Source organism: Sardina pilchardus, chromosome 9, assembly GCF_963854185.1.
Source record: "Sardina pilchardus chromosome 9, fSarPil1.1, whole genome shotgun sequence".
Lineage (NCBI taxonomy): Eukaryota > Metazoa > Chordata > Actinopteri > Clupeiformes > Clupeidae > Sardina > Sardina pilchardus.
Window position 1 is genome coordinate 31,536,169 of NC_085002.1, and position 24,684 is coordinate 31,560,852.

Below are 24,684 nucleotides of genomic sequence, written 5' to 3' on the forward strand. Positions count from 1 at the left end.
GGCCATAAATGACAAAGGCAAACACCAACTTGTTTCTCTGCTCACTAGAGCACTGACAGTTTGCCAGCATCTTTGGTGGCCACACTCTTTATGCAAGGCCCCTACTACTTTTTTTCACTTCAAATGACAACTGACCCTTAATTGAGGGGGGCATAGTGACTGGGTCAGTCTTTTCCATGGCTCTTGGATCTGCTGGGGGTGCAGGGAGCTCCCTGCCATACAGCCGTTTCACTTAGCAAAGAAATGAGCCAATCTAGTGTGAACAACTCCAAAAAACTCATTAAGCTGTTTCAAGAAAACATTTGTTGAGCAGTTAGCGTGAAGCTGCTTTTTCACTGCGGCTGGTATATGAGGACACAAAATGGTCTGTGGGAATTTTACAGAGCAACACTGTCAATGAAAACAGATCTTTCTATCTCTCTCAGAGGCTTGGACTTCATCACTACTCCAAAAGCCAATCCCTCTGTAGCCCAACTGCTGCCCATAAAAGGAGCTCACCTGAGCTCACCCACCCTGTTCCATGCAACCCTCTAATAGGCTACACCACACCACTACACTGTCACACACAGGGCAGTCAGAGATGGGGACCATGTTTACTCACTATTTTTCACACACACTCTAGGACCACCTGTTACATCTCTGCAAATGTATGCCTTATAGACGTTAGACTTCCATAGTGCAGGCAACACGGTGATTTTGCATCCTTAATTCACAGCCATCTGAACTTAAAAAAAAAAAAAAAAAAACTACACTCTGTTGACTTGTGTCTTGAATTTACACTTCTGAACATTAAATATGTCCTCAAGCCAACCGCTTGAATAACTTTTGAGGTTCGAAGAAAGTTGCTTGCATGGTTGCTGGCTTGTCGACTCCTCTCCTGGTGACTTCGTTCCCCACGTCTGGAGGTGAATGGTAAGTTACCGCGATATGATGCTGGATGTGTGTGTGTAGTTGCCACATGGCTCATTTCCAATGAGAGGCGGTTGAGATCACTTCGCGGCGACAGAGTCTCGGCAGTTGCAAGTTATCCCTCACCCGGTTATCAGATCTCATCGCCACAACTGGGACCCTCCTTTATATACTGAGCCACAAACAAAGCGCCAGCATCCAGTACGGAGCTTGAATCCTTTTCTCTTTTCTCCCTCCCTTCTTTCTTATCTCGCCCCGGGTCAGGCTTAACTCTCCGTTGTCTTGTGAAGCCAATAGCGGGTGGTCATCGCGTGAGCCAAGGAGTTTTACTGTACATCCTATATTGGTGAGTAGACTGATACGTCTTCATCTTGTCAAGTTCTGCTGTCATCCTCCCTGGCGTGGGAAAAGTCTATGTTAATCTTAACTTTATCTGAGGTCTGACAATTTACTTGGGATCCCTGTCACACTGTTTAATGACATGAGGTTACAAGATGCACTTCACTGTTTTGCCCATGGCATCTCATGTCGCTGGGCTCTGACTGAGTGATGTTCCACATGCGTGTTTGGTGAAGATCACCAACTCAGAAGTTATTTGAATTTCACCCTGTATTGGCATGTGACACATGAACTCTACTCGATTTTTTTCAGGCTGTTCTAACGTCATGACAGCCGAAAAGACTAGTCCCATTATAAATGGAAAACCAGATGATGCCATGGATGCAGAGGCTTCGAGTGCCGCCTTGGCGCGCAGCAATGACCAAAGAGTGAACGAGAGGGGACACTGGAACAACAAGATTGAGTTTGTGCTGTCTGTCGCTGGAGAGATTATTGGACTTGGAAACGTATGGAGGTTCCCATATCTGTGTTACAAAAATGGAGGAGGTAAGACTATTCATTGATCTAACTTTAGTTTAAGTCAATCATAGCCTACTCTTTGTAGGTATCGTTCTGGTTCCTTCTTTCTTCGTTGGATCCATCCATGCACTGAATACTACTTTGGATCCATGCAACAAACTGACTATGATGAAAATATACGGTTAAGACATATGATGTGACTGTTCTTTGAATGAATTTACCTATCCTGGACTTTCCCATTTAAAGCATAACTGGCTATTTAGCAACCTTTCTGTTAACTGCACTGAAATTAGACAGTCATAATAATTCAAACTTTACTCATAATTTGATTGATAAACTGCACATCATTTGTACATCATCTTATGCAGGCAAGACAAAGTCATGTTGATTTTTGTTATTATTATTATTATTATTAGTAGTAGTAGTAGTAGTAATAGTAGTAGTAGTAGTAGTAGTAGTAGTTGCCTATTTATGGTGTTTTTAATTTATGTTCATGTTAAGCCATTCATATTTGAAATGTGTTATGATGTGGGGAATAACCGCTCCATAGGTAAGGTAATGTTGACTTTATACCTGCCACCCAGTACAAACTCTTATAGATTCTTTAGTCACTAGTTATCTATGGGGCATGGTGAGTGTCTTTTGGGGGGATTTTGAACAGCTGTCAGCTGTCATCTACATTGATGATGACCTTGTATGCTCATGCATCTGCATCTTTCCCCTTCAGGTGCTTTCTTTGTGCCCTATGTCATATTCTTTGTGTGCTGTGGGATCCCGGTGTTCTTCCTCGAGACAGCCCTGGGCCAGTTCACTAGTGAAGGAGGGATCACGTGTTGGCGAAAAGTCTGTCCACTGTTTGAGGGTATTGTCACAGTTACAGTGTTTGCAAGTCCTGTTGTAGTTGCTTTAGGGCTGAAAATGAATCAATTTTTAGTCAAAATTGCAAATCAGGAAGGCCAATTAATTGTGCAGCTCACAACTGACTGTATGATAGTATTTTGCTACTGAGGCAGCACAATAGATATCAACAAGTAAGTGCAGGTCATACTCAAAAAGTAATATTTCAGAGTCATTTCTAATTGTATCTCAAATATATATCAGTAAAATCACAATTGATATTTCACCTAAATTGCTCACGTTCAGCCCTAAATGTTTTATACCGCTAATGAAAGGAGAATAATGTTGTTATGCTTGGAAAACAAAAGCAAAACCAGTAGGTGTATTGACTTGGAATGTTTATCATTTTTACAGGAATTGGATATGCAACTCAAGTCATAGAGGCTCATCTCAATGTGTATTATATTGTCATCTTGGCCTGGGCGATCTTCTACCTGTTTAACTGCTTCACCACAGAGCTGCCCTGGGCATCGTGTGGCCACGAGTGGAACACAGGTGAGAGTCATTATGAGTGGCATACAGTACAGTATGTGGCACATCTCCTGCAGCTCCACTTGCTCTTGCACTGTGGGGCTCCTGAGTGGGACTGGCACTGAAGTCTAATCAATAAGTCATAAAGCTGGAAATTCATTACGGGCCTGCTAAGATTTATTGATTCGTACCTGTGGTTGCATGACTATCAGATAGATAATACTAAGTAATTCATTGGCAACATCTGAGTTTTTAATATGTTACAAAATGCCTACTTTAACAGGTTTCTTGAATTTATTCTACAGAAAACTGTGTGGACCATCGGAACTTGAGTGTTCACAACTTCTCCCATCCTCATGCCACCACTCCAGTTATTGAGTTTTGGGAGTGAGTATTTATTAACCCTCAAAAACAGACTGATTGCAACTGGTGGTGTAACAAATTGAGTCTGAGCTGCAACAATGTTTTTTGCTAGGAACATTTAATTGTGGCGTTCAGGAATGACATGCTAATGCCAAGATTCGTTGGCAAGTCTTCCAAATGATCCCTTTCTCATCACACATGATGTATCTGTGGGGCCAGAGGTTTTGTTTCACTCAAAAAGCTTGTAGTGGGACATGGAACTGAAGCTGATTTTGTAACTTATCTTCATGTGGGATTGGGGTGTGTGTGTTCTCCTTACCTAAGGCTGTCTTCTCATCAGACGTGAGGATGGCAGAAGTAACAGAAGGCCTGTGCCAGGGTTGGCATGAGCTCTGGCATGGTCGTCATGTTCTGCCTCACACTGCTGCTGGTTCTTCAGCAGAAATGTTTAACCTTCCTCTCTGATCATTTGTAATTCATGCTCATGTCTGTTGTCAACAAGCATCAAAAGGCCACTTGCACAGCTAGAAATGGTATGGACACAAATTTGGCGCTGGTTGCATTGTTTTTGAGCACAGAATTCCTGTCCAGCTGCCAGTGGTGGACAGAGAGGAAGCAGCATGGCCATAGCGGGCAGGCTGCGTGCACTGCCCCCAGACTGGCGCACTCTTAATGGGGCAGCCCCAGCAGTGGGAAGGGTCTGAGCTGTCCCGGTTGAGACAAGTGAATGGAATAGGTTGGCTCCACATGGCTCCTGGCCAGCCTGTGGAGGATTTCCAAGAACATGTCAAAAATGATGAATGCTATATCGTACCGGATCCAAAGCAATGTACTTATCATGCACTTACCTTACTTGACATTGTTACCTTGAATTGCCAGAGATTACTTGCTCATTTACTCTTATGATGCAAAGCCTTATAACTGTCACTTGCCATAGTGTCATGCCATGTCTTTGATAGGCCTGTACTTTGATGTGGAACCTGTGCGTGTTCTTCGTATGTTCTTCTCATGTCACCAACACAGCATGTATTTAATTCCCTCAGGCGGCGTGTGCTCAAAATCTCCAGTGGAATTGAGCACATGGGGAAGTTGCGCTGGGAGCTTGCCCTTTGTCTGCTAGTGGCGTGGATCATTTGCTACTTCTGCATATGGAAGGGGCCCAAATCCACTGGCAAGGTAACCATAGGTGCTATTTGTAACAGCACAGTGGTCATTTAAAGAACATATTGTTGATGGTTTTGGGATTAAATGACATAAAGAGCATGCCATTCCATATTTCACAAATCAGAATTCTGAAGCAGAAATATTGAAAGAGTGTATAAGTATCAGTATCAGTAGCAACCGGCAGCAACAACAAATATCAGCTACTTTACAGTAATATGTCTGCAAGTATATCTTAATGAACATTGTGAATGTAGAGTGAGTGAGCACTTCACTGACACATAAGAGTGGACATTACAGTTTCTTCCTATTTTGAATTGGCTATTTAGTACTGCTGCAACAATTAATCCATCAATCAATTAGATGTCTACTATTAAATTAATAGCTAAATCAATCCGTTTATTTTGCATAAAGACATTATGTATTTGTGAGTCATCTTTGGCTTTGAGAAATGCTATAGACTAAACAACTAATTCATTAATCAAGAAAATAATTAACAGATTAATCAATTATGAAAGTAATTATTTGCATCCCTACAATTTAGACAAAATCATTAACAGCAATGTCCTCTTTAATACTGGAGTTGTGCTGATGTATTGTTGCAGTTGTGTGCGAGTGAGCTCTTCTGCTGAGCTCCAGTGTTCATTTACAGCTCCTGAGTTTGAACATTTGGTCATGGAGGATTTAAAATCCCTGCCCGTTTTCTACACCATGCTAGAGGGTATCCGCTGGCTGATTTCCTGCACATCTTAATGGATATAAAGACATAATCAACAGCTGGTGTTGGCCATTCGGAAGCTTAGAGACCACGGTGGCTGCTTGACTAGACTTGTCTTGACTGGAATAATTCAAAGCAGTTTTTGAACAAGTTGTAGAGTCTGTGTGGACAAACAAAACCAGGAAAAAAACGGGAGCCAATAGAGATTACCGTGGACAGCAAATTGAACCCAATGGAACAGTGGTAAACTTAAACACCCCACAGGGACAAACCTTTCCCCTTGAAAACACCAGGCTTTATTCCTGTCTCTGGAGCACAAAGGCCAAGACTGGCCTTCCTCTACCTTTGCCTTGTACCTAGAATGCACCACATCAGAGAACTCTCCATTCCTTTGCCAAGCCGCCGAAAACTCAGTCACTAGCCTTCCTCTGGATGCTATTCTCTTAGCAGCCTTTAAGAAAGTCTAACAGATTCAATGAGCCAGAAAGAAAGGCGAGAGAAAAGAAGAGGGATGTGTGAAGAAAAATAAATGGGCTGACATTGTACAGGTCCAGGAAAAAAAGAGCCTCAGCAGCAATGCCTATATCTCCTGAAGTGTCTTTTGTTTGGACATGAAGTAACAGGAAAGAATACTCCTGCATGGCAAGGCTTTAGCAGCCAGTCCAAGATTGATTTCTGTATTCACTGGGGGAAAGTAGAGCGTTCATGAGCAGCATGCAGAGAGCTCCCCTTCGCTTGCCTCTTTCCCTTCTGTGAGGAATTACGACAACAGGGGAGACTTTCTTTTTGCCCACTTCTTTTTTGTGTTGGGGACACTATACAGATCTGAGCATTCAGGGGCAGTGGCTAAGCTGTTTGCTTCGGGGCTTTTGTGTGCTTGTTTGCAAGTGATTCTCACATAAGCCCGCACAAGATTTATGGCATTGGGTTGATCTGTACATTTTTGGGGGGCTTAGTTGTTCACCCATGAAGAGCTAAGAGAGAGTCAGTGTCTGTTCGCAGGGCAGGATAGTATGAGTCCATTCATTTAAACAGTAAACCCAACCACACAAACACGTGGAGCCATAGTTTACTGTAAATGCAGCAACAATACAATTACATTTATTTGGCCAGTTGAAAAGTTATTAAGAATGTCACTCGTCAAATGTAAAATAGCATTGTTTTGAGACTTTTATGAAATGTACTTTATAGCTTTTTTAATCAGTTAAGATGGACTCCAAATATTTGTTAATGAATCAAGAAAGCATCTTTGTTTCCTGTGGGCATAGATGTTGTTCAAAATACAGTAGAATGACCCAAGCCAAATAATAGACATGTATAATTGGAAGTTGCTTTACCCTAAATTTTCCCACACTGCCAACACAACTCTGTTGGGCTCCTTCTGAAGGGAAACTGGGCAGAAAGCTTTTGTGTCCAAACCCTGTCTTGTCTTTGCTTGGTCTTGAGTGGGTGCCAGGGTAGAGGGACCTAGGGCCGCCCCCAATGGTGGTTTTGTTCCTGTCACTAAAAGAGCTTCGAAATCTTGAGCAGATTTCTAAGGAATCATGAATAGTCTCCTGCAAAATTGCTAGAAGTGCCAGAGCCAACACTCCTAATGGTGTGAGGACTGAGGCAGTTCAAACGTGTTAGTGGACTTACTATGTAGTCTAGCATCTCCACATACTGTACAGTAACATTCTGTGGAAATAGTAGGGGAAAGCTACTTGTGTGTTGTTAATGTGTGTGTGTGTGTGTGTGTGTGTGTGTGTGTGTGTGTGTGTGTGTGTACCTGTGTATGTTGTTGGACATACAGTACAGTATGTTGTGTTGAATGTTCTTCGGCACCAAATATGTTGGATTAGGCCTCAGTCTCTTCCTTCCTTCCCTCATCTTTCATTCTGCACTCAATTAGGCTTTCAGAAAAGAACCTGGTTGCTTGGCACCATCACTGAACATTCCTTAACCCCTTCCGTTCTTCTCAAGAGCTTAGATCTCCCTGCACCACCATTGTGAAGTCCTTAAACATGGCCCATAGTCTTCGGGCTCCGTTTAAAGAGAAGAAAGGAATAATGTTTGGTAAAAGGGGCCTGCAGTAAAATCAGCAGAAGAAAGCAGCAGATCATGAGGCCCCAGAAACATTTAAGCTTTGAATGTAACATCTATGTGATCCATACACCCACATTTTTAGTGTGTTTTTGGTCATTTAGTCTGAGTGCACATTGTTCCTCGTTTTCCTTAATGATTAAAAGTCTTGTAAGGGCATGTTTTGATTAATATATCTAAGACATTTCTTTCAATAGGCCTATTAGTATTTCCATGTTTTCCTTACCCATTATAGACCTGTATATTGTAGTAGCCTACCATTTGCAGTTCAGAAGAAGCCTCATAAGTCATTCTATTGTTACTATGCGCTATTGTTAGCATGCCATACTTTGAGCAGCATATGCAATGTTTCTGTTGTTAGCATAAAAAAGGGAAGTCCAGTTATTGCCCCCATTGCTACATTATAATACATGAGGTTTTGGCCCAGGGCTTGACCCAAGCCCTTCCTCAGCCAAGCTGTTAGCATCTCATGCTTTGAATGATATATCCCATGGTGACTTTAATTCAATCCTCAAAAGACATGAACTCTCCATTTTCTAGGTGGTGTATGTGACTGCAACGTTCCCATACGTCATGCTGCTGATCCTGCTCATCAGAGGAGTCACCCTCCCTGGAGCGGCCAATGGGATTAAGTTCTACCTCTACCCAGACATCTCACGCCTGTCTGACCCACAGGTAGGCCCACCAACATGGCCTCATCATTTTACTCCTTTCCCCTTGCAACGTAGGTGTCATGTAAAGAAGAAATTGTGTACTGCACCCGTCATGAGATTAGTGTATAGTAATACAAGAGGAAGTCATTGTCTAACGTCTGAAGTTCAGTATATTTATCTGCCTTCATTTACCTGATCTCTTGGTTGGAGACCCCTGAGGTCGCTAGGCAACAATACTGATATTGCCACTACTTTGTGTTTGATCGTGCCATGGATTTGGTGGATATTGTATTATGTCCAATAATATTATTTATTTTGAAAGAAGTACGGATACAGACAGTATGCAGACAGTTTATGTGTAAGGGGACTGTACATTTTTTGCTTTGATACATTTAGTTTCTATGAATGTTAATTTCAGCCAGATCTTGCCAAATTCTTAGATTCACTAAGGCCAAATAATTACTCTGTGTACTGCGATGGCAACCTGTGCCTACAGTATGTCAGGCTTGTGTGTTCACAACTGAGGATGCATTGCACAAGCAGTGTCCATAGCATAATGCCATGCATGTGTATTGTCATTAAGAGCCTGTGGCATGCAGAGAGGGATGGTGGCACGCAGAGTGAACATGTGTGGTTGTTCTTTGAAGGCTAATTAAACATTGCTCTCACAAGCTGACTCTCGGCCAGAACAGCAGCTCTATATCACTGATGTTTTCCTTGCACTTCTGTGTACATTTTCACTGTTTAGCCACAATTCACAAATAAGCCCTTTTCTGTGTGAAAATTGTGCTGTGATTGTAGTGAGTGTAGTTGCGGTTAAAGTCCAGGCTATTCACTAATGTTTTTCCACATGGTAAGGTCTCTCTTCATCTGAGATTATAATTAAGATCATCACAGTGAAGCATTACTTTACGAGAGATGTTCTGAGAAAGAGTAGTTATTTTTCTTACCCATTTTCCATGAACAATTCAATCAACTTGAACTGGGAGATACTCTACAGACAGGAAAAAAAGCACCGGTAGTGGCTGTGTGCAGAGGGCATAAATGAACATCCCCATAGAAAAGATGTTCTTGGAGGGACACTAGGCTGTGTTTGGGAGGGCAGCAGGGTTTCCCTGGTAACACTCTGGGGGAGGAGAATACTGCAAGTTGTCAATTGTTTTCTTCCTCGATAAGATTAGTGGCTCAATGGTGATGGGGGGCCATTTTCAAAGTGGTTGTTGGTGTTTTACTACAAGCCTAACAGTCTCTCAGGAAAAACATTGCAGGATAATGTTGATAATGCATTACACTTTCATGGCCTTGGCCTGAAAGCATCTTAAGTATCTTTTAACTTGCCAATTAAGGATAAACTCCTAAAATAATGGCCATGTCAGTCTTCGGTTTGTGAATTTCGATGATTGAGGCTTAAATGGACAGCTTTACTTCAGGTGGGTGAGGATGACTTGTAGGCTGAGGTGGATCAGTTGAGGATCTAAGCAGTAGACAGACTATTTTGACCTACCTGAACTAACGCTGCACTTGATATTGTCTGAATCAATATCAGTATCAAAATCTGAAGCTTGTATGGGATGCAATAAATTTCACCAGCCAGCGAAAAATCCATTTAGTGCTGAAACGGAATTGAATTAAATATTTGAGTGTAACATTAAATCCTGTCCGCACAAACATGGTGAAATTATAGTGTAGCAAACATTGTGATACGTTGTGAATGACAGCACATTGTGATACATTGTGAATGACAGCACACTTCCCTGAAAATGCAGCTTGTTGTTCAGGGTCTGTGTAATATGTGCACAAAGTAGATATATTTGTACATTTGGGCTCTGAAGAAGTGAAACAGACGTGTGTCTTGTCCTGTGCCCTTCAAAGGCCAGGTGTGTGTGTGTGTGTGTGTGTGTGTGTGTGTGTGTGTGTGTGTGGAAAAACACCCCAATGCGTGCAATATATCAGAGCCTCTTTTCCAAAAGTGACTTAATATTCAGTACTACTACTGATTACGGTCCGGCACTGGTCACTGGAGTTGGCCTACTAGTGCCCACGGAATGCTAGCAGGCTTTTAATGAACCACTTTGTTCTAGTGCTACTGATGGACAAGCAGAACAAGTGGAGCCCAGACAAGGTGCCATTATGTAACCAATATAATGGGGCTAGGGTTAAACTGAGGCCATCCTATCTGGACAAATCCACACTGCCTCGGCCAAAGACACATAGTGAGGGGCTGGCTTGTAGTGCCCTTAAGTTAAGGCCAATATGTCAACCTGACATCCTGTGTTACAGTGTTCTGGCATGTGGCTATCTCCTTGCTGGACAAAAGATTCACTTGTTACTGAACAGACATATTGTTAACATGGCCTTGTGCTTGGTTTTGTTTTTCAGGTATGGGTTGATGCAGGGACTCAAATTTTCTTCTCTTATGCAATTTGTCTTGGCTGCTTAACTGCCCTTGGCAGCTACAATCCCTACCACAACAACTGCTACAGGTACCTTTGTCTCACAGCACCTTTTAAAACGAACCCCAGCTCAAACAACCAGCTGCTTCTACTGTGTACACAAGCTGTAGATCAGATTTGCTTTTAAAAGATGATGATCCAGGCGATACCACTGGGAATGTCCGTACATGTTGGACACTGATATTTGTGAGGAAGTGGCGTCAATTCATAAATTCCCAAAACATCATTGTTAGGATTTACAAGTCTCTGATCTCTTTGCAATAGGGATTGTCTCATGCTATGCTGTCTGAACAGTGGCACAAGCTTCATCGCTGGCTTTGCCATCTTCTCTGTGCTTGGCTTCATGGCCTATGAGCAGGGCGTGCCAATCGAAGCAGTCGCTGAATCGGGTGAGTGCCACTTCTCATCAGCTCCAGATTGTGCTATGATGGAATGTAATAGCATTTTACATAATGGCATAGATGGTTCAGAGGCTCTCTTACAATATGACTTATTCAAACTCAAACTGAATGATTTATACTGGCAGAGCAGAATGGAGTCTCCTCAGGCGTTGTTGCCGAGGGACAGGAAATGGCAGTGCCTCAAGCAGATGGGGCTTCAGTTCAGGGGATTTGATCCTACTCACCTTCATGCCTTTCTCTCTCTCTCTGAGCTTTTTGCTCACTAATGTGTTAGTGCCATTGTTTCAAAACAACTGTTATTTGGTACTGTTGCCTATTAATCTTACCGTTCAAGATGGAGTATTACTGTAGAAAAATAAAATCACTCTTCTTTTTTCCCCTACATTTTAGGTTATTCACAGGTTATATAAACATATTTTGGGTACTGAGCATTTATCATTTTGATGGAGTGATATTTGCCAGTGTCCTTGTGCATCTTATATCAGTGTCCTTGGAGTGAGTGATTGACAAATGAACAGATATGTCAACCTGCTTGTGCATCTCTCAGGGCCTGGACTGGCGTTCATTGCCTATCCCAAGGCGGTGACTATGATGCCCCTGTCTCCCCTGTGGGCTTGCCTCTTCTTCATGATGCTCATCTTCCTGGGCCTGGACAGTCAGGTGATACAGTGTGCTAGTTAATGGACTGACACATAGTCTAACTGCTTTCAATTGATTTTCAAATTGAGTACAGTCAGTCAAGTTGATTTCCCTCCAACCAATCAGGTCCCAGGCATACTCTACACTTGGAGGAGAATGACACTAGGTCCGTTATCATGCCTGATGTTGCACAAATGCCAGTTTTGCTGCAGCTTTTCTCACAATATGTTATTTGTGAGCTTACTTGATGGCCATATATAGGGATTAGTTTGCATTATTAATTGTTTTTACTGTATATCGTTACCACATTATTTTGTGCAAATTGACACACACATTTTCCAGGGCTGACCAACACAACTAATACACTCTTGTGTTCATACTGTTTCTTTTGTCCAGTTTGTATGTGTGGAGAGCTTGGTGACAGCTGTGGTGGACATGTACCCCAAGACCTTCCGAGTGGGCTACCGACGAGAGCTGCTGATCTTGGGCATGTCCATCGTATCCTTCCTGGTTGGATTGATTATGCTCACAGAGGTATTGCTGTAGGACTTTGACTGAAGCATGCATGCTCCTGCCCTGCTGCATACAGTAGTTCTAAATGCTCTGCATGCTTCTAGAGATGCATAGTCCTCAAAACTCACAACAGTGGAGACATTTCCGGCTTGCTGCTGTACCATTTCCTTGTCCTATCATAAAACTAGCCACACTTGAATGCACTGCATGGTGATCATACTGTACGTGCTGCAGGCCTGCTGATGTGTGCCAAGTGGAAGATAGTAGTGTTGCCATACATGTGGACATTAGCTGCCAATCAAGTCAAAACTGAGACTCATTTACCCACCATTTGAAGTCAGTCTTTGTTTTGCCTCTCATCCTGTCTGAAGCTGACATTCCATCTAATGGGAGCAGAGGGATGTTGCACTTGCTTCTGTATTATGTACTCTAGAGTGGATGCTCTAAACTCACAGAGCTCAGGCAGTGAGGAGTACAAATATGCATCACAGAACCAGAGAAGGCTTTCAGTTGCTCTGAAGTTCAGTCAGGTGAACACTCCCACAGTGTGGCCTTCCACCACCAGGCCTCACGTGTAGTTGTCCGTGGAATCGACGCCTCTGTGCCAAGCGGAAATATCAGGCCTCTGCCTTTTCACTGAGCAGGGCTGTTACTATGGCAAGCTGGCTGGCACAGAGAAAGGGAACACTAGCCGTAGCAGGAAGACAGTGAGAGCTTGAGCCCATGCCACCTAGCGTGTTGGCGCACACTCAGCTTCTGCTCTCCTTACGTAATCCCTGCGTCCTCTGATACGAGCCCTACCCTGTATCCATGTCCATGTCCCCACATTGTGTTCTGACTTGATTTCCCTGTCCATGTTCTATTTGATCTCTGTAAGCAGGACATGCTAGTCTATATGCATGTCTGTTGACTGTGTGTGTGATCTGATGTCCACTGTGACATGAGAGGACACTGGTGCTTTATTACTGGTGCATTGTCTCATGAGCATGGCCCTGTGTGCTGACCCCATTGCTGTCGTGCTCTGTTAGGGTGGCATGTATGTGTTCCAGTTGTTTGACTCGTACGCGGCCAGTGGGATGTGTCTGCTATTTGTGGCCATCTTTGAGGCCATCTGCATTGGATGGATTTACGGTAAGCTTCGTCTCGCTCTGTTACAAATGTATAGCTTTGCAAACCATGTGCACCTTGATTTTGTGAGAATGAGATTCATGTTGACCTTTGTCCTACAATAGCAAGCACATACAGTATTATTGTTATTATAATGCCCCCTGCTGGTGGTAAGTCTGAGGTACATAATGGCACAAGACAGACCTGGCATTTCAAGCATATATGTTCTATAGTGTTTGATGTCATGTATGCATGTTATTTATTCCAAATCAGTTGTATCAGTGGAATGGCTAATGGTAGATTTATTTTTTTTATCTCAGGAAGTGACAGATTTTACACGAATATTGAAGATATGATTGGATACAAACCACTGTTTCTCATCAAGTGGTGTTGGAAGATCCTTACTCCTGGAATATGTGCTGTGAGTTTGTGTATATTTTCCTGCGTGTATATTACTCTGCAAAAGGATATCTATACATTTTATATTAACCACATGTACGATAATTCATACATACTGTACAGTACATGCATGTTTCAAATGCATTATTCACATGTTCAAAATCTCTCTCTCTCTCTCTCCCTTTCTCTTCTCTTCTCTTGTCTTCTGTCAAACAGGCGATTTTCCTGTTCTTCCTGATTAAGTACAAGCCATTGAAGTACAACAATGTGTACACATATCCCAACTGGGGCTATGCCATTGGTTGGATGATGGCTCTCTCCTCCATGATCTGCATCCCCCTGGGCATGATCATCAAGATTTGGAAGACAGAAGGCACTTTCTCAGAGGTGAGACAGTCACAGTGTTCCTGCCTTATTTTCTGCACTTTATCCAATCATTTATTTGCTTGTTTTTAAAATCCGGTTCATTCATAGCCATTCACCCTTGGCTTATCTTTCAGTTGCGTTTAGAAAAATGGTCACTAGGTCTCCACGGCGAGTGGTTTTGGTGAGATGTGTTTTTGTAAATATTTGTGTGCCGTGCCCTCCTCCATTCCCATGTGATGCACCCCTGACAGCATTTCTCAAGGCATTAAGCAGTGTGTGATGGCACTGGACGGTAGCTGTCAGAGCCGCGCCACTCTCTAAATTGCCTTGGAAGAACAGGCCATCTCTCATAGCGGCGCTATGACAGTTAGAGATAAAGGTGAAGCAGCATGGCTGCCAAGATGCTGGGATACAACAGCACTATCCAGACGTCACATTTGTGTGTGTGTGTGTGTGTGTGTGTGTGTGTGTGTGTGTGTGTGTGTGTGTGTGTGTGTGTGTGTGTGTGTGTGCTTCAATCAATGGCGAATAATGTAATTTTTCCCAAGATGACCTCATGTCATTCATTGAAAGAGGCTAAACTTCGGACAGATTATAATATCTTTTTAAAGCATGATTGCTACCACATCAATCACCTCACATTCACACATTCACACATCACACGTCACAAGTATCATTCTCTTGTTTAAATCAGAATGTGTTGCTGCACTTCATTTTTGTTCTAAGAGGGGGTTCTAAAAATAATCCAATAGATTTCCATTGGTTCTTTTAAAATGTTAGTAGTTGTCTGTTGGTTGGAAATGATTGCAATGATTTAGAGATTTAGTCATTTTGAGAATTGTGTTAAGAAACGGACCTGCTGTTTTGGTGTGCCAAAGGTTCTAAATGAGTGTTCCCTCTCATGTCCCCAGCGCATTAAGAAGCTGACCACTCCGAGTCCATCTCTGATCATGAGAGGACGGCCAGTCAAAGCCCCCTATGCTGTCAATGACTGTGATGCCAAATCCAAGATCTCCACCATCACAGAGAAGGAGACCCACTTCTGAGAGGCCACTGACACAAGCCAATTTTGCCACCACCACCACCAATGTGAACAAAAGATTTAATGAGACATAAATGTATGTGTGTGTGAGAGGAAGTATTTACTGTGTGATTACCTTATATCCCACATCACGCTTCTTTTGCACAAACTTCATTAACACATTCATTTCATATATAACATCATGAATTGAGTTAATAAATATGTATTGTATTTGACATTGAAGAGATATGTAGGCTGATAAAAACTATAATTGTATTTTTGTCAATAATATGTGATACTAGCAAGCTTACTATATGTTTAGAAAGACACCAATGTCAAATATGCTGTAAAACCTTTCACTTCTTAGCCATGTGCTGTACTGTATGCTTTAGATAGCTGCCTAATGAGATTTGAGTCATCAAACCATTCCAAACAGCACCATGTATGTTGGTGGGGAATTTTTCGTAGTGAATCTTTCAACTAGCGGAACTAGCTATCCCCTGCCGTAGTGCAGCTGTGGCTCGCGGGGCGAGCGTGGCACGGTCTCTCCTCCAAGACGTGGCGCTGCATGCTGCGGTGGAGCGGCCATGATGAATAGAAGTGGGGTGCTGCTAAAGGGAAGCGCTTCATGGCTTCCTCGTTTTCTTTGCTGCCAAGCCTGCTTTTGTAGCCCCCTCGTGTCCTCTCCCCCCGCACTGCCCCGGTCATGACACTGCCATGGCACACTGCTGCCCGCTGCCCAGCGCAGGACCCAGGCCACCTCCCTGGGCTGGGCCAGCTCATCATCATCATCAGGCGCACGAGGAGGAGGACCTGAGAGGGGACATCACATTGTCTCACGCTCCTGAGAAATAGCTTCAGTAGAGGCCTGTGTCAGTTCTGTGGTATTGTATAGTATAGCTGAGCTGTCTTGCTGGGGAAGATGATGGGGCAGTAGATGGATGAATAATTGCGAAACAGTTTCTACATTGTCAGTGGCTGAGCTGGTCTCGGCAGCCTGTCATCGCTCTCAGCACGCACGCACGTCTGCAAATCACTTTTCTAAATCAAGTCGTCTAGTAGAAGAGGAGAGGCACGGATGCAATCACTGCTTAATTACAGGTTCAGTTCAGTTTGCCATCTTTCCTTTTGGAGCTCCATTTGCGTTGTCATCTGTGATTCCAAAGCCAGTGGTTAGAGGATGGCAGAGGCTTCAGGGCAGAGCTGTGATTGGGAAGCTACTGGGACTCTCGCTTTTCATGCATGCTTTCTTTGGAATGGTCTGCTTTGTCACCACATCTTCATGAACGTTTGTGCAAGTAGACAAATGTGCATTTAATAGATTGTTAACAATTAAGAATGGTGTATATTTTACATTCTGTTAGTTTTATGCATATTATTCTTTGGAACTGAAAAGATCTTTCATGAAAGATTTTTGATATGTTGTACAACATGTTCTTATGGAGTTTTTAGAGGTAGGATGCATATGTTGTATGTACTGTTTACAATGAATTTGGTATTCACTTTACATGAGAATTGTCTGCTTACCCATTTTTGAAAATAAATTTGAAAGAAAAAATGTCTGTCCAGTATTTTTCATTGAATTGAAATACTTGATGGGTGTATAATTCAGTGTTGCCATTGGGCTCCATTCCCCCTTTATCTCTCACGGTTCACCTTATGTCATGAGGCATGGGCCACTACAGTGAGTGTGCATCTGATCTCACAGTTTTCTGTGAGTGTGTGTGTGTGTGAGTGAGTGTTTCAGCTTCAGCACTCTGGCCTGCGGTCAGATTAGCTACATCACGTGTGGTCAGCCTCACCACCTCCACAGGACAAGGCATTGCTAACAGACTGATGTGAAATTGGTACAGCATACCATTCAGAAATCGGCATCAAACTGCCAATAGTCCAGAGTCCAGACCTACAGTACTGTTGTGGCACTTTACACGGAGCAAGTCATGCCTGCAAGCCCTCAATGGCACTGCTGTTTGCTGCGTGTCACAGAGGACACTGCAAGGCAAACAAACACAGCTGCCAACAGGCCAAAACAGACTTTCGCCATTTTTCTCAGCTGAAAACACGTCATCAGTGGGAAATAGCAAGCGATGAAACAAAACACTTGAATTACTTAACACAATACTTAACGTAAATCTAACCTTCCCTTGATCAAATGCATAGCTGCTCACCTTTCTGTGAGAGGCTTTGTAAATGCTGTATGGCTTATCAAAGGATACCTGGCTGATGCTAAGGTTTGCATTTGGGGGGGCAGTGGTGCAGTGTGCATGTGCAAAGATACCTGAGATGGGTGTGAGGTTTTTGCAGAGTAACGGCACTGATAATTCCTTGGCAGTGAAATCAGCAGAAAGGCACAGTGCTGCCTTTAACAGAGCAGCCAACTCTAATGGAATACCAATGACAGCTTGCAGAGCTGATAAGCAGGGCATACTGAGAGACAGGTTGGGTGGGGGCATTGTCAAACCAGGATGAACTCACACACACTGATTGCTGTTGAGTGTGATTGCCCCTGAGCCAAGAAAAGACCAGGGAGAGAGAGAGAGAGAGAGAGAGAGCAAGAGAGAGAGAGTGAGAGAGCAAGAGAGAGAGAGAGAGAAAAGAGAGAGATAGCAAGGGTGAAAAGAATGAGGTGATTGGGGGGAAAGAGGGGAGAGAGAGTGCGGGAGGGAGAGTGAGTGAAGGAGAGAGCAAGGGGTAAAATGCCGTCTCACTGAGAGGACTTGGCTAATAATGAGCTATTTATGGACGAGAGGTTATTTCAACATGATTGGCATTATTAATACCATAGCAACTCCTGCAGGAAGGCAGGGAGGAGTAAGAGGAAGGACAAAATCATTGCGTCGAAAATGCTTCACTGTCTCACATGCGTGCTGCAATGCTGTGTCTCTCCTTTACATATTCAAAGTTTTTTCCTGAATAAGTGCTTCATATGACATTACATGTAACCAAGCTGTATACCAAAATGCTGGGATGATCTTCAAGGTCTTAACATGATATTCACAAACCATCAGAAATCCACCACAGGCTGTTTACTGAGCAGCCATTTATTTATGTTCCCCTTTCATCAACAGAGTGATACCACAGCCTCCTTTTGTTCTCATTATTCAGGCAGGAGTCCCAGAAGGGCTCTGTTTTTTTTGTTGAAAAGCTAGATTTGATTATGAGATGATTATTCACATTTCACTATTATGGAATCCTGTTGCCCCTCTAGACTCATTCACTCATTGCCTGTCCCTACAGTACACATCTCAGCCTCTCTGCCTCCTACAATGGGGCTGGGTGTGAACTGATTTTGGAACCAAACATTTCCACAATAGCTGTGTGCGTAAAATTTGCATTCTTAATCAGTACATCAGGGCAACACAGACGAGATATCAGTCTTTTTTAATCTCCAAGCCCTCATTGAGATGACCCCCCCCCCCCCCCCCCCCCAAACACACACTTGCCTCAGAAACCAGGTCAGCTTTGGTATGAGGACACCACTCCCCCACCAGAGAAAAGGAAAGAAAGGATGACAGAAAGAGAGAAGGGATGAAAGCAATCTCCTCTGCCAGCAATGCACTGCTTTTCAGCAGCCAGGAGGGGGGAATGGATTCAGCATTCTTGACTCTTCCTGGTTAAATCCACATTCTCTGGGATGAGGAGTTATACTTTCCTCTATCCAATATTGAGTGGCTGTGGCTTGTAGGGACAATACATGTGGTACATTGAACACACTCATACTAAACAAATTCTTCAGTAAAACCTACATATTGTGTACGTCTAAATGGCATCATATGTGGGGGCTAAATGAGAGTGCCCAGTGGGGCATGGCTAAGCACTAGTGCACACAACCCATCAGCAGAGGGCAGCACACTCAAAAACTACCTTTCCATCCCCTCAGTCCTGGCACACTTCAACTGCCTGAAGTGGCTACATCAAAGAGACGTATGCGCCGCTATTTTCCGCTGACATTTTAAGTATTTCATTTTACATTAAAAAGGTTTCAGGAACGCCCCTCTCTGTTCAGTGCCGTGAAATTATGGCCAAGTGAATTTCAAAGACACTCCACCAAGCACTATTTGGAATCCGGCTTTAGGTTGCTATAGAAACAGAGACACTCTAGACACCGATAGACTCCCCAAATTTAGGTGGCTGTAGGCCTACTATTTTTATTGTTCCTTTGTCCTTACGCTAATTTGTATACGGCTGTTTTTGTATTTATGTTACTTTTAAGCCTTTCTCTCTTGGTCTATCAAAACTAAAATATTTGTTGACACTCTAGTAATCTTATATGCGTAATATATGAGACTATATAATAATAGCCTAATATGTTTATGGTTGCACTAAAGGCCTACATTAAATCATTTCAGTAAATTGCAAATCTGGACGATGATCAATGCCCTATTACCTTGGATGGATGGTTCTAAAGGTGAATTTTCATTTCAATATTCCACCTAAAATGATCAATGAAACCTATTATGTAATAAACTGAACCTTGCACTCCATGTCACAAACAATGTCACATAAATAATTGAATGGGAGCCTATTCCTCTGGCTGACTATGTTGTGTATTTCCAGGGTTCCTTGGATGGGGGATGGAGATGTCTGGATGACTTGGTCACTAACCTCCCTCCCCTTCTGCAGTAGTTCATGGGTCAAAAGCACAAGACCCCTCAGGCTTGTGCTCACCATCCATAGAAAATTATTTTACAGTGCATGAACAAATAATGGCGCTTTATATATACCCACAGACAGAAGCACACAACACAGTAAAGAAAGAAGATGGTTTTGAAGAGGATCCTTATAGTCCAGTGAGGAAATTGAATTTGAAATAAACTAGAATCTTAAGATGAAATGACAAGTGGGACACAATAAGGTAACATGTAAGAAGAGTGAAGAGGGACATTCTGTATTTTTCACCATGCACTTTGGTGTTATGACCTCAATGAGACCCAATACCATAAGCTTGATGATTGTACCATTTCCCCCCCAAGAGAGCCTTCCCTCGACCATCTCCACACAGTCGCCTCTGGCCACTCTTCCACTCCAGTGGCTTGACAAGCTTCATTCCTATTTGTACAATGGGACGGAGTTAGTGTTGTGAGGGGGCGCTCATTTCATATATATAGAACTCTTTGTGTGCACATGTCTATATGTGCAGATTTGCTATTTGCTCACTGTCGACATCATGTTCATCACCATCATCATCATCATCATCATCATCATCATCATCATCATAGTCATCACGCAGCTCTCCCTACACATAAGCTACCAGAGATTCAATCTGCATCCCTCTTGGGCTCTATAATTGGTTTCAAGCTACATGTCCATACATTCAATGTTTCACGTGATAATAGACTTTCAAATGACAACATAAGGGTCCACATTGATTTTGTTTCCCTTTGTGCAGGAATGGATTATCTTGGAGGTAAAAATCAGCTCAAGTGTGGAAAAGCCATGGAGAGAGACAGAAAAACACTCCAATTACAGTCAGTAGTATTCCGTGCCCTCCACATCAGAGTAGATTTACTACATATTGACATCATACTTATAAAGTCAAACATACACACATCTTTATTTTTTTAACTCAAATGCACACTACATACTACTACTACTATGTAGCTCAGATGGCAAATGCAGTGTATTTGTTAGGAGAAAAGAGTGTGTAGAGTGTATCCATGTGTGTGAGCCTGTGTGTGAGCCTGTGTGTGTGTGTGTGTGTGTGTGTGTGTGTGTGTGTGTGTGCGTGTGTGTGGTTATTTACCTTCATGGCGGCGTAATATGTTTTGGCAGCTGTGAAATTCTTTTTGATTCACTGTTGACCTATCCACACATCCCAGTGCTCTTGCTCTCTCTCTCTCTCCTCTCCTCTCCTCTGATCCGTCGTCTGCCCCAGCGTCCAGATGCTGGACGACCTCTGGACGTCACCTGACCTCACCCACGGCACACTGCAGCAGAGCTGGTGTGGCGTCCCGAGCGCCGCGTCTCCTCCTCTGACACAGGCGTGCACACACACTGAGGCCTGGCAGGCCAGCCGTCCGCCTGCACCTCTCCCCATGTCACCGCTGATGAGGACCCAGCTGCAGCGCTCGCCGGCAGACATGTGAGCAGGGCAGCCAGGCGCGAGGGGAGAGGCATGTGCAGACAACCAGGCTGAGGAGAAGGCTGCCTAATGACTCTGATATGGGTGGCAACACAGCTGCTCCAAGCACCTGCCAGGGTTCAGACACGCTACATGCAATGCAACCAGTGCCTGGCAAATGTCTTTAGGCAAATTATTGAGGCTGACTAGAGTCACGTAGAGCTGTCTGTCCGACAAATGTTGCCAAGTCAAGATCACTTTTCTTGTAAATGAAAACACATCTGATCAGTGGAACTAAGACGTAATAATCTGGGGGCTAAAATTGTACTTCTCTCTAAGAATAGAGTTTTGTGCAAACCGAGGAGTTTGCATGGACAGTTTTTGTCATGTGATTGTCCTGAATCAAAAGCCAACTCACTGACCACAGGCTATGGCCAAAAGAAAAGCCATACAAATGTCATACGTGAGATACATTTGGTTGTGTATATAACAAAACAACATAATGTACTATGGAGATATTCAAACTAACAGTGTATGAAACTCATTTCATCAACCTTCAAATAAATTGACTACAGGGCACATCCTGAAATGTGGAAAAGATAACTTCGTCCTTACTGTATACTGCACCAGTAGTCCATTAAAGTTTTATTTAAGCTTAGTACAAACAAGTAAGGAGGTCAGCATAGAGTCCCATTACTATAATAAAAAAGACAAGGGGGCTACTTAAGACATTTTCAGGCTGTGCACTACTTCACAGTTCACACTGATTACACAATTTAGTCTTGCAAATGGCTGCATGCAGCTCTGCTGTGTGAAATGCACAGTGGTTCTGATTGTTGTTGCATGTCCTTATAATCCTCCACTATGCATTGCTGTTCAATGATTCCCACACGCGGTTCACTAGTCAACTAGGACATTACTTCCCAAGTCACTTCAAGATCATTGCATCCACTGTAGGCTGATCTTACCAAATTATTCTTTGGATTTTAAATTTCATTCTGCTCATATATTTTGTCTTTAAAAGAAAAAAAAGGAATAAACTTCTCCTTTCCGCCCTGTTTGCTCCCATTTTCATTTCTGCCTTTCATGATAGCATCTCAAAACACACACAAAACCCCACAGACTACTCATGCCATGTCTTCTGAGGCGTAAGGGTTCTGCTGTTCTCACACCACCCTCTCTATCTCCTCCAGCCAGCTTTTAAAGCCCTGGGTAATTCACCTCTGTTTTTATTTTCCAAATAGAAGCCTTACCGAACGTGACAAAAGCCTTTCCACTATCTGACATTTGCAGTGCAATTGAGGACGACTGTTCCATTGTTGAGCGTTATAATAGCTGCAGAGAACACCTTCACCTCCCTTTTCTATCGATTCCGAGCCAGATCAATCGAGGCTGTGATGCCTATTTAGAGTCATAAACACAATGAGTAGCCCTGGATTGTTAGATGACTTCTCCTTCATGATTCATCACTTACAAGCTCAGCGGCTTGGGGATATCACAATAAGCCTCGCCAAGGAACAAGGAATAAGCAATGATAGGTGCTGAAATTGAGAGAGAGAGAGAGAGAGAGAGAGAGAGCGCAGGGAATCAGAAACTGAGTTCAGAGTGATATTGATTGACCTAGGCAGGCTTTTGCTTACTGTCCAAAAGGGGGTGTCGTACTTCTTGTGCACTGGGCTTGCTCACCAATCAGGGGTGGCACAACTTAAAAGAGACATTTGGAACATTGATGTCAATTCACTGACATTCGAAAATAATATGGCAAATCACAATTGTAATATCTGTCATAAAGTAATTATTTTGAATAAGTTGTTTTGTGTGTTTTGGTTCACTTTTGATTTGCTGACCTTGAGTCTGAGTTAAGATGTTTATTGCCCCCTTCCTGATGCCAGCAACTTGTGTGTGTTGCCTTGAGTCTGTGTTAAGATGTTTATTGCCTCCTTCCTGATGTTAGTAACTTGTGTGTGCTGCCTTTCCCTTTTTGATCAGTGTGCCCCTTGCCTGAATGATCATCTGTGGTATGGTGTGCTATGGACAGTGGCTGCTCTGCTCTTTCTCTGACCCTTTCCTGGAAGATTGATGGAACTTTCTCCATCTGACCTCATTGTAAAATGTTTATATGATATTAGTACAGAAATAACACAAAATTGTCTTATACAAGATTGAATGAGTGTTGCAGATAGTTTAGAGATGCAGATGAGACACTGAAATGCATAGGGTTAGGCAAATATATGGTTATATGGTTAAATGGTGGGTCACAGTAGGTGACGGACGGTTAATCAAATGGAAATGTTAACGTTCTACTGTTTTGGCTCCGCCTGCCTCCCTTGCCTTAATAGATTACCTCTTAATGGCTGGGGGAAATTAAACTGAAATTACAGTGGCCTCTTTTAGTCAAGGCTTTTAAGACATAATGCAGCATTAGAACACATTCCTTCCCCCAACACAGCTTGCTTGAAAGGTCATTGTGTGAAACATCATAAAATGAATCCTCATTAAAATGCGCTCTGCGGTTCTTCTCCTTGAAAGGATGACTTAGCTCAGCCAGAATGTGTGTTCTGTTTTTATTCATTCTCATCAGAATGTTGCCTTAGGTTTCTTTACCTGTGGAACTCGTACATAGACAGCAGTATGAGTATTACATTATAGGCAGTTTTTCTAAACTTCTATACTAAAAGCTAATTGTGACCCATCCCTTCATTTTAGGCATATCCTTAATTTCAGATATAGCCTACATAAGAGAGGTGTGGTGGTAGGTGTTAGAAGTCCTCTATGTCCTGTTGATGCAGACTCTAAGCAAAGACTAATTGCCTGATAACCTAGAGAGAGAGCAAAAGCTGGATCAAACAGCATCACCATCAGAGCAGCCTTCGATCATTGCATTTCATTAGGGTTTTCAAGCAGGCACCTTCCTTCTTCAGTGCTCTGGTGAATTAGGCCCACAACACCTCCAGAAAGCTCAACCATGGAAGCTAGTGTCACCCACTTCCAATGAATTACACAGTTAGGCCTACTATAGTAGGCTCTGGTGGAGGTGTCAGACTGGGTTATTGCACTCAGAGAGAAGAGATGTCTCTTATCTAAATGTTGGCTTGTTCCTTTAAAGCTTTCTTGCATGATCTCACCGAAAATTTCACTGACCTTTGCACTTGGAATTTTCTCTCATACTGTGTCTGTTCTGTAATATTTATTATAGCCTAAAAAAGATATTCCGTGTTGGCATAATAGGTCTACTTTGGTGCCACCCTCTGACAATTATCATTGGGCTGCATTAGCCTACAGACTTTAATCCGGAAGCATTATGGTCTATTCTTATGTTTTCTTGGACCTTAATTTGGCCTCTGAACGCATTGTTGGTATGCAATCCAAATGATAGGCTTTGTTAAGGAGGTGAATATTGTGAGTATAAAGTAACTTTATCTTAATTTATGAGAAACGTTTTGTAATGAAAGCTAACTAGCCTAGCATTTGTAGCCTACGTGAAACAATTTTAGCTGTTAGTTTGAATGGAGCTAATGCTAGCTATCTCTTATTTGTAATTGGTGTGTGTAATTTGTAAAAGATAGGCTACCTACCGTGTTTTTATTTCTCAGTCTTACACACCCACCTAGA

The 24,684-nt window shown here is 42.8% G+C and overlaps 1 protein-coding gene across 1 annotated transcript; it reads left to right on the forward strand.

The window, feature by feature from the left end:
* The first annotated feature begins 556 nt into the window (after positions 1-556).
* On the forward strand, positions 557-16,569 carry slc6a11b (solute carrier family 6 member 11b). Its single transcript, XM_062544741.1, has 16 exons — positions 557-912; positions 1,174-1,255; positions 1,561-1,794; positions 2,495-2,629; positions 3,019-3,159; positions 3,441-3,522; positions 4,542-4,674; positions 8,000-8,134; positions 10,492-10,595; positions 10,830-10,954; positions 11,514-11,626; positions 12,002-12,139; positions 13,147-13,249; positions 13,546-13,646; positions 13,841-14,011; positions 14,902-16,569. Exons 3-16 carry the CDS (start codon positions 1,575-1,577, stop codon positions 15,034-15,036), a joined length of 1,836 nt encoding a protein of 611 aa, XP_062400725.1. The 5' UTR covers positions 557-912; positions 1,174-1,255; positions 1,561-1,574; the 3' UTR covers positions 15,037-16,569.
* The last annotated feature ends 8,115 nt before the right edge of the window (positions 16,570-24,684 follow it).

Bases quoted from the DNA above. Each gene is read 5' to 3' on its own strand.
- slc6a11b (XM_062544741.1), top strand. From the start codon at position 1,575: ATGACAGCCGAAAAGACTAGTCCCATTATAAATGGAAAACCAGATGAT. The intron at 10,955-11,513 runs GTGAGTGCCACT...TGCATCTCTCAG, and splicing joins CGAAGCAGTCGCTGAATCGG to GGCCTGGACTGGCGTTCATT. The intron at 14,012-14,901 runs GTGAGACAGTCA...TCATGTCCCCAG, and splicing joins CAGAAGGCACTTTCTCAGAG to CGCATTAAGAAGCTGACCAC.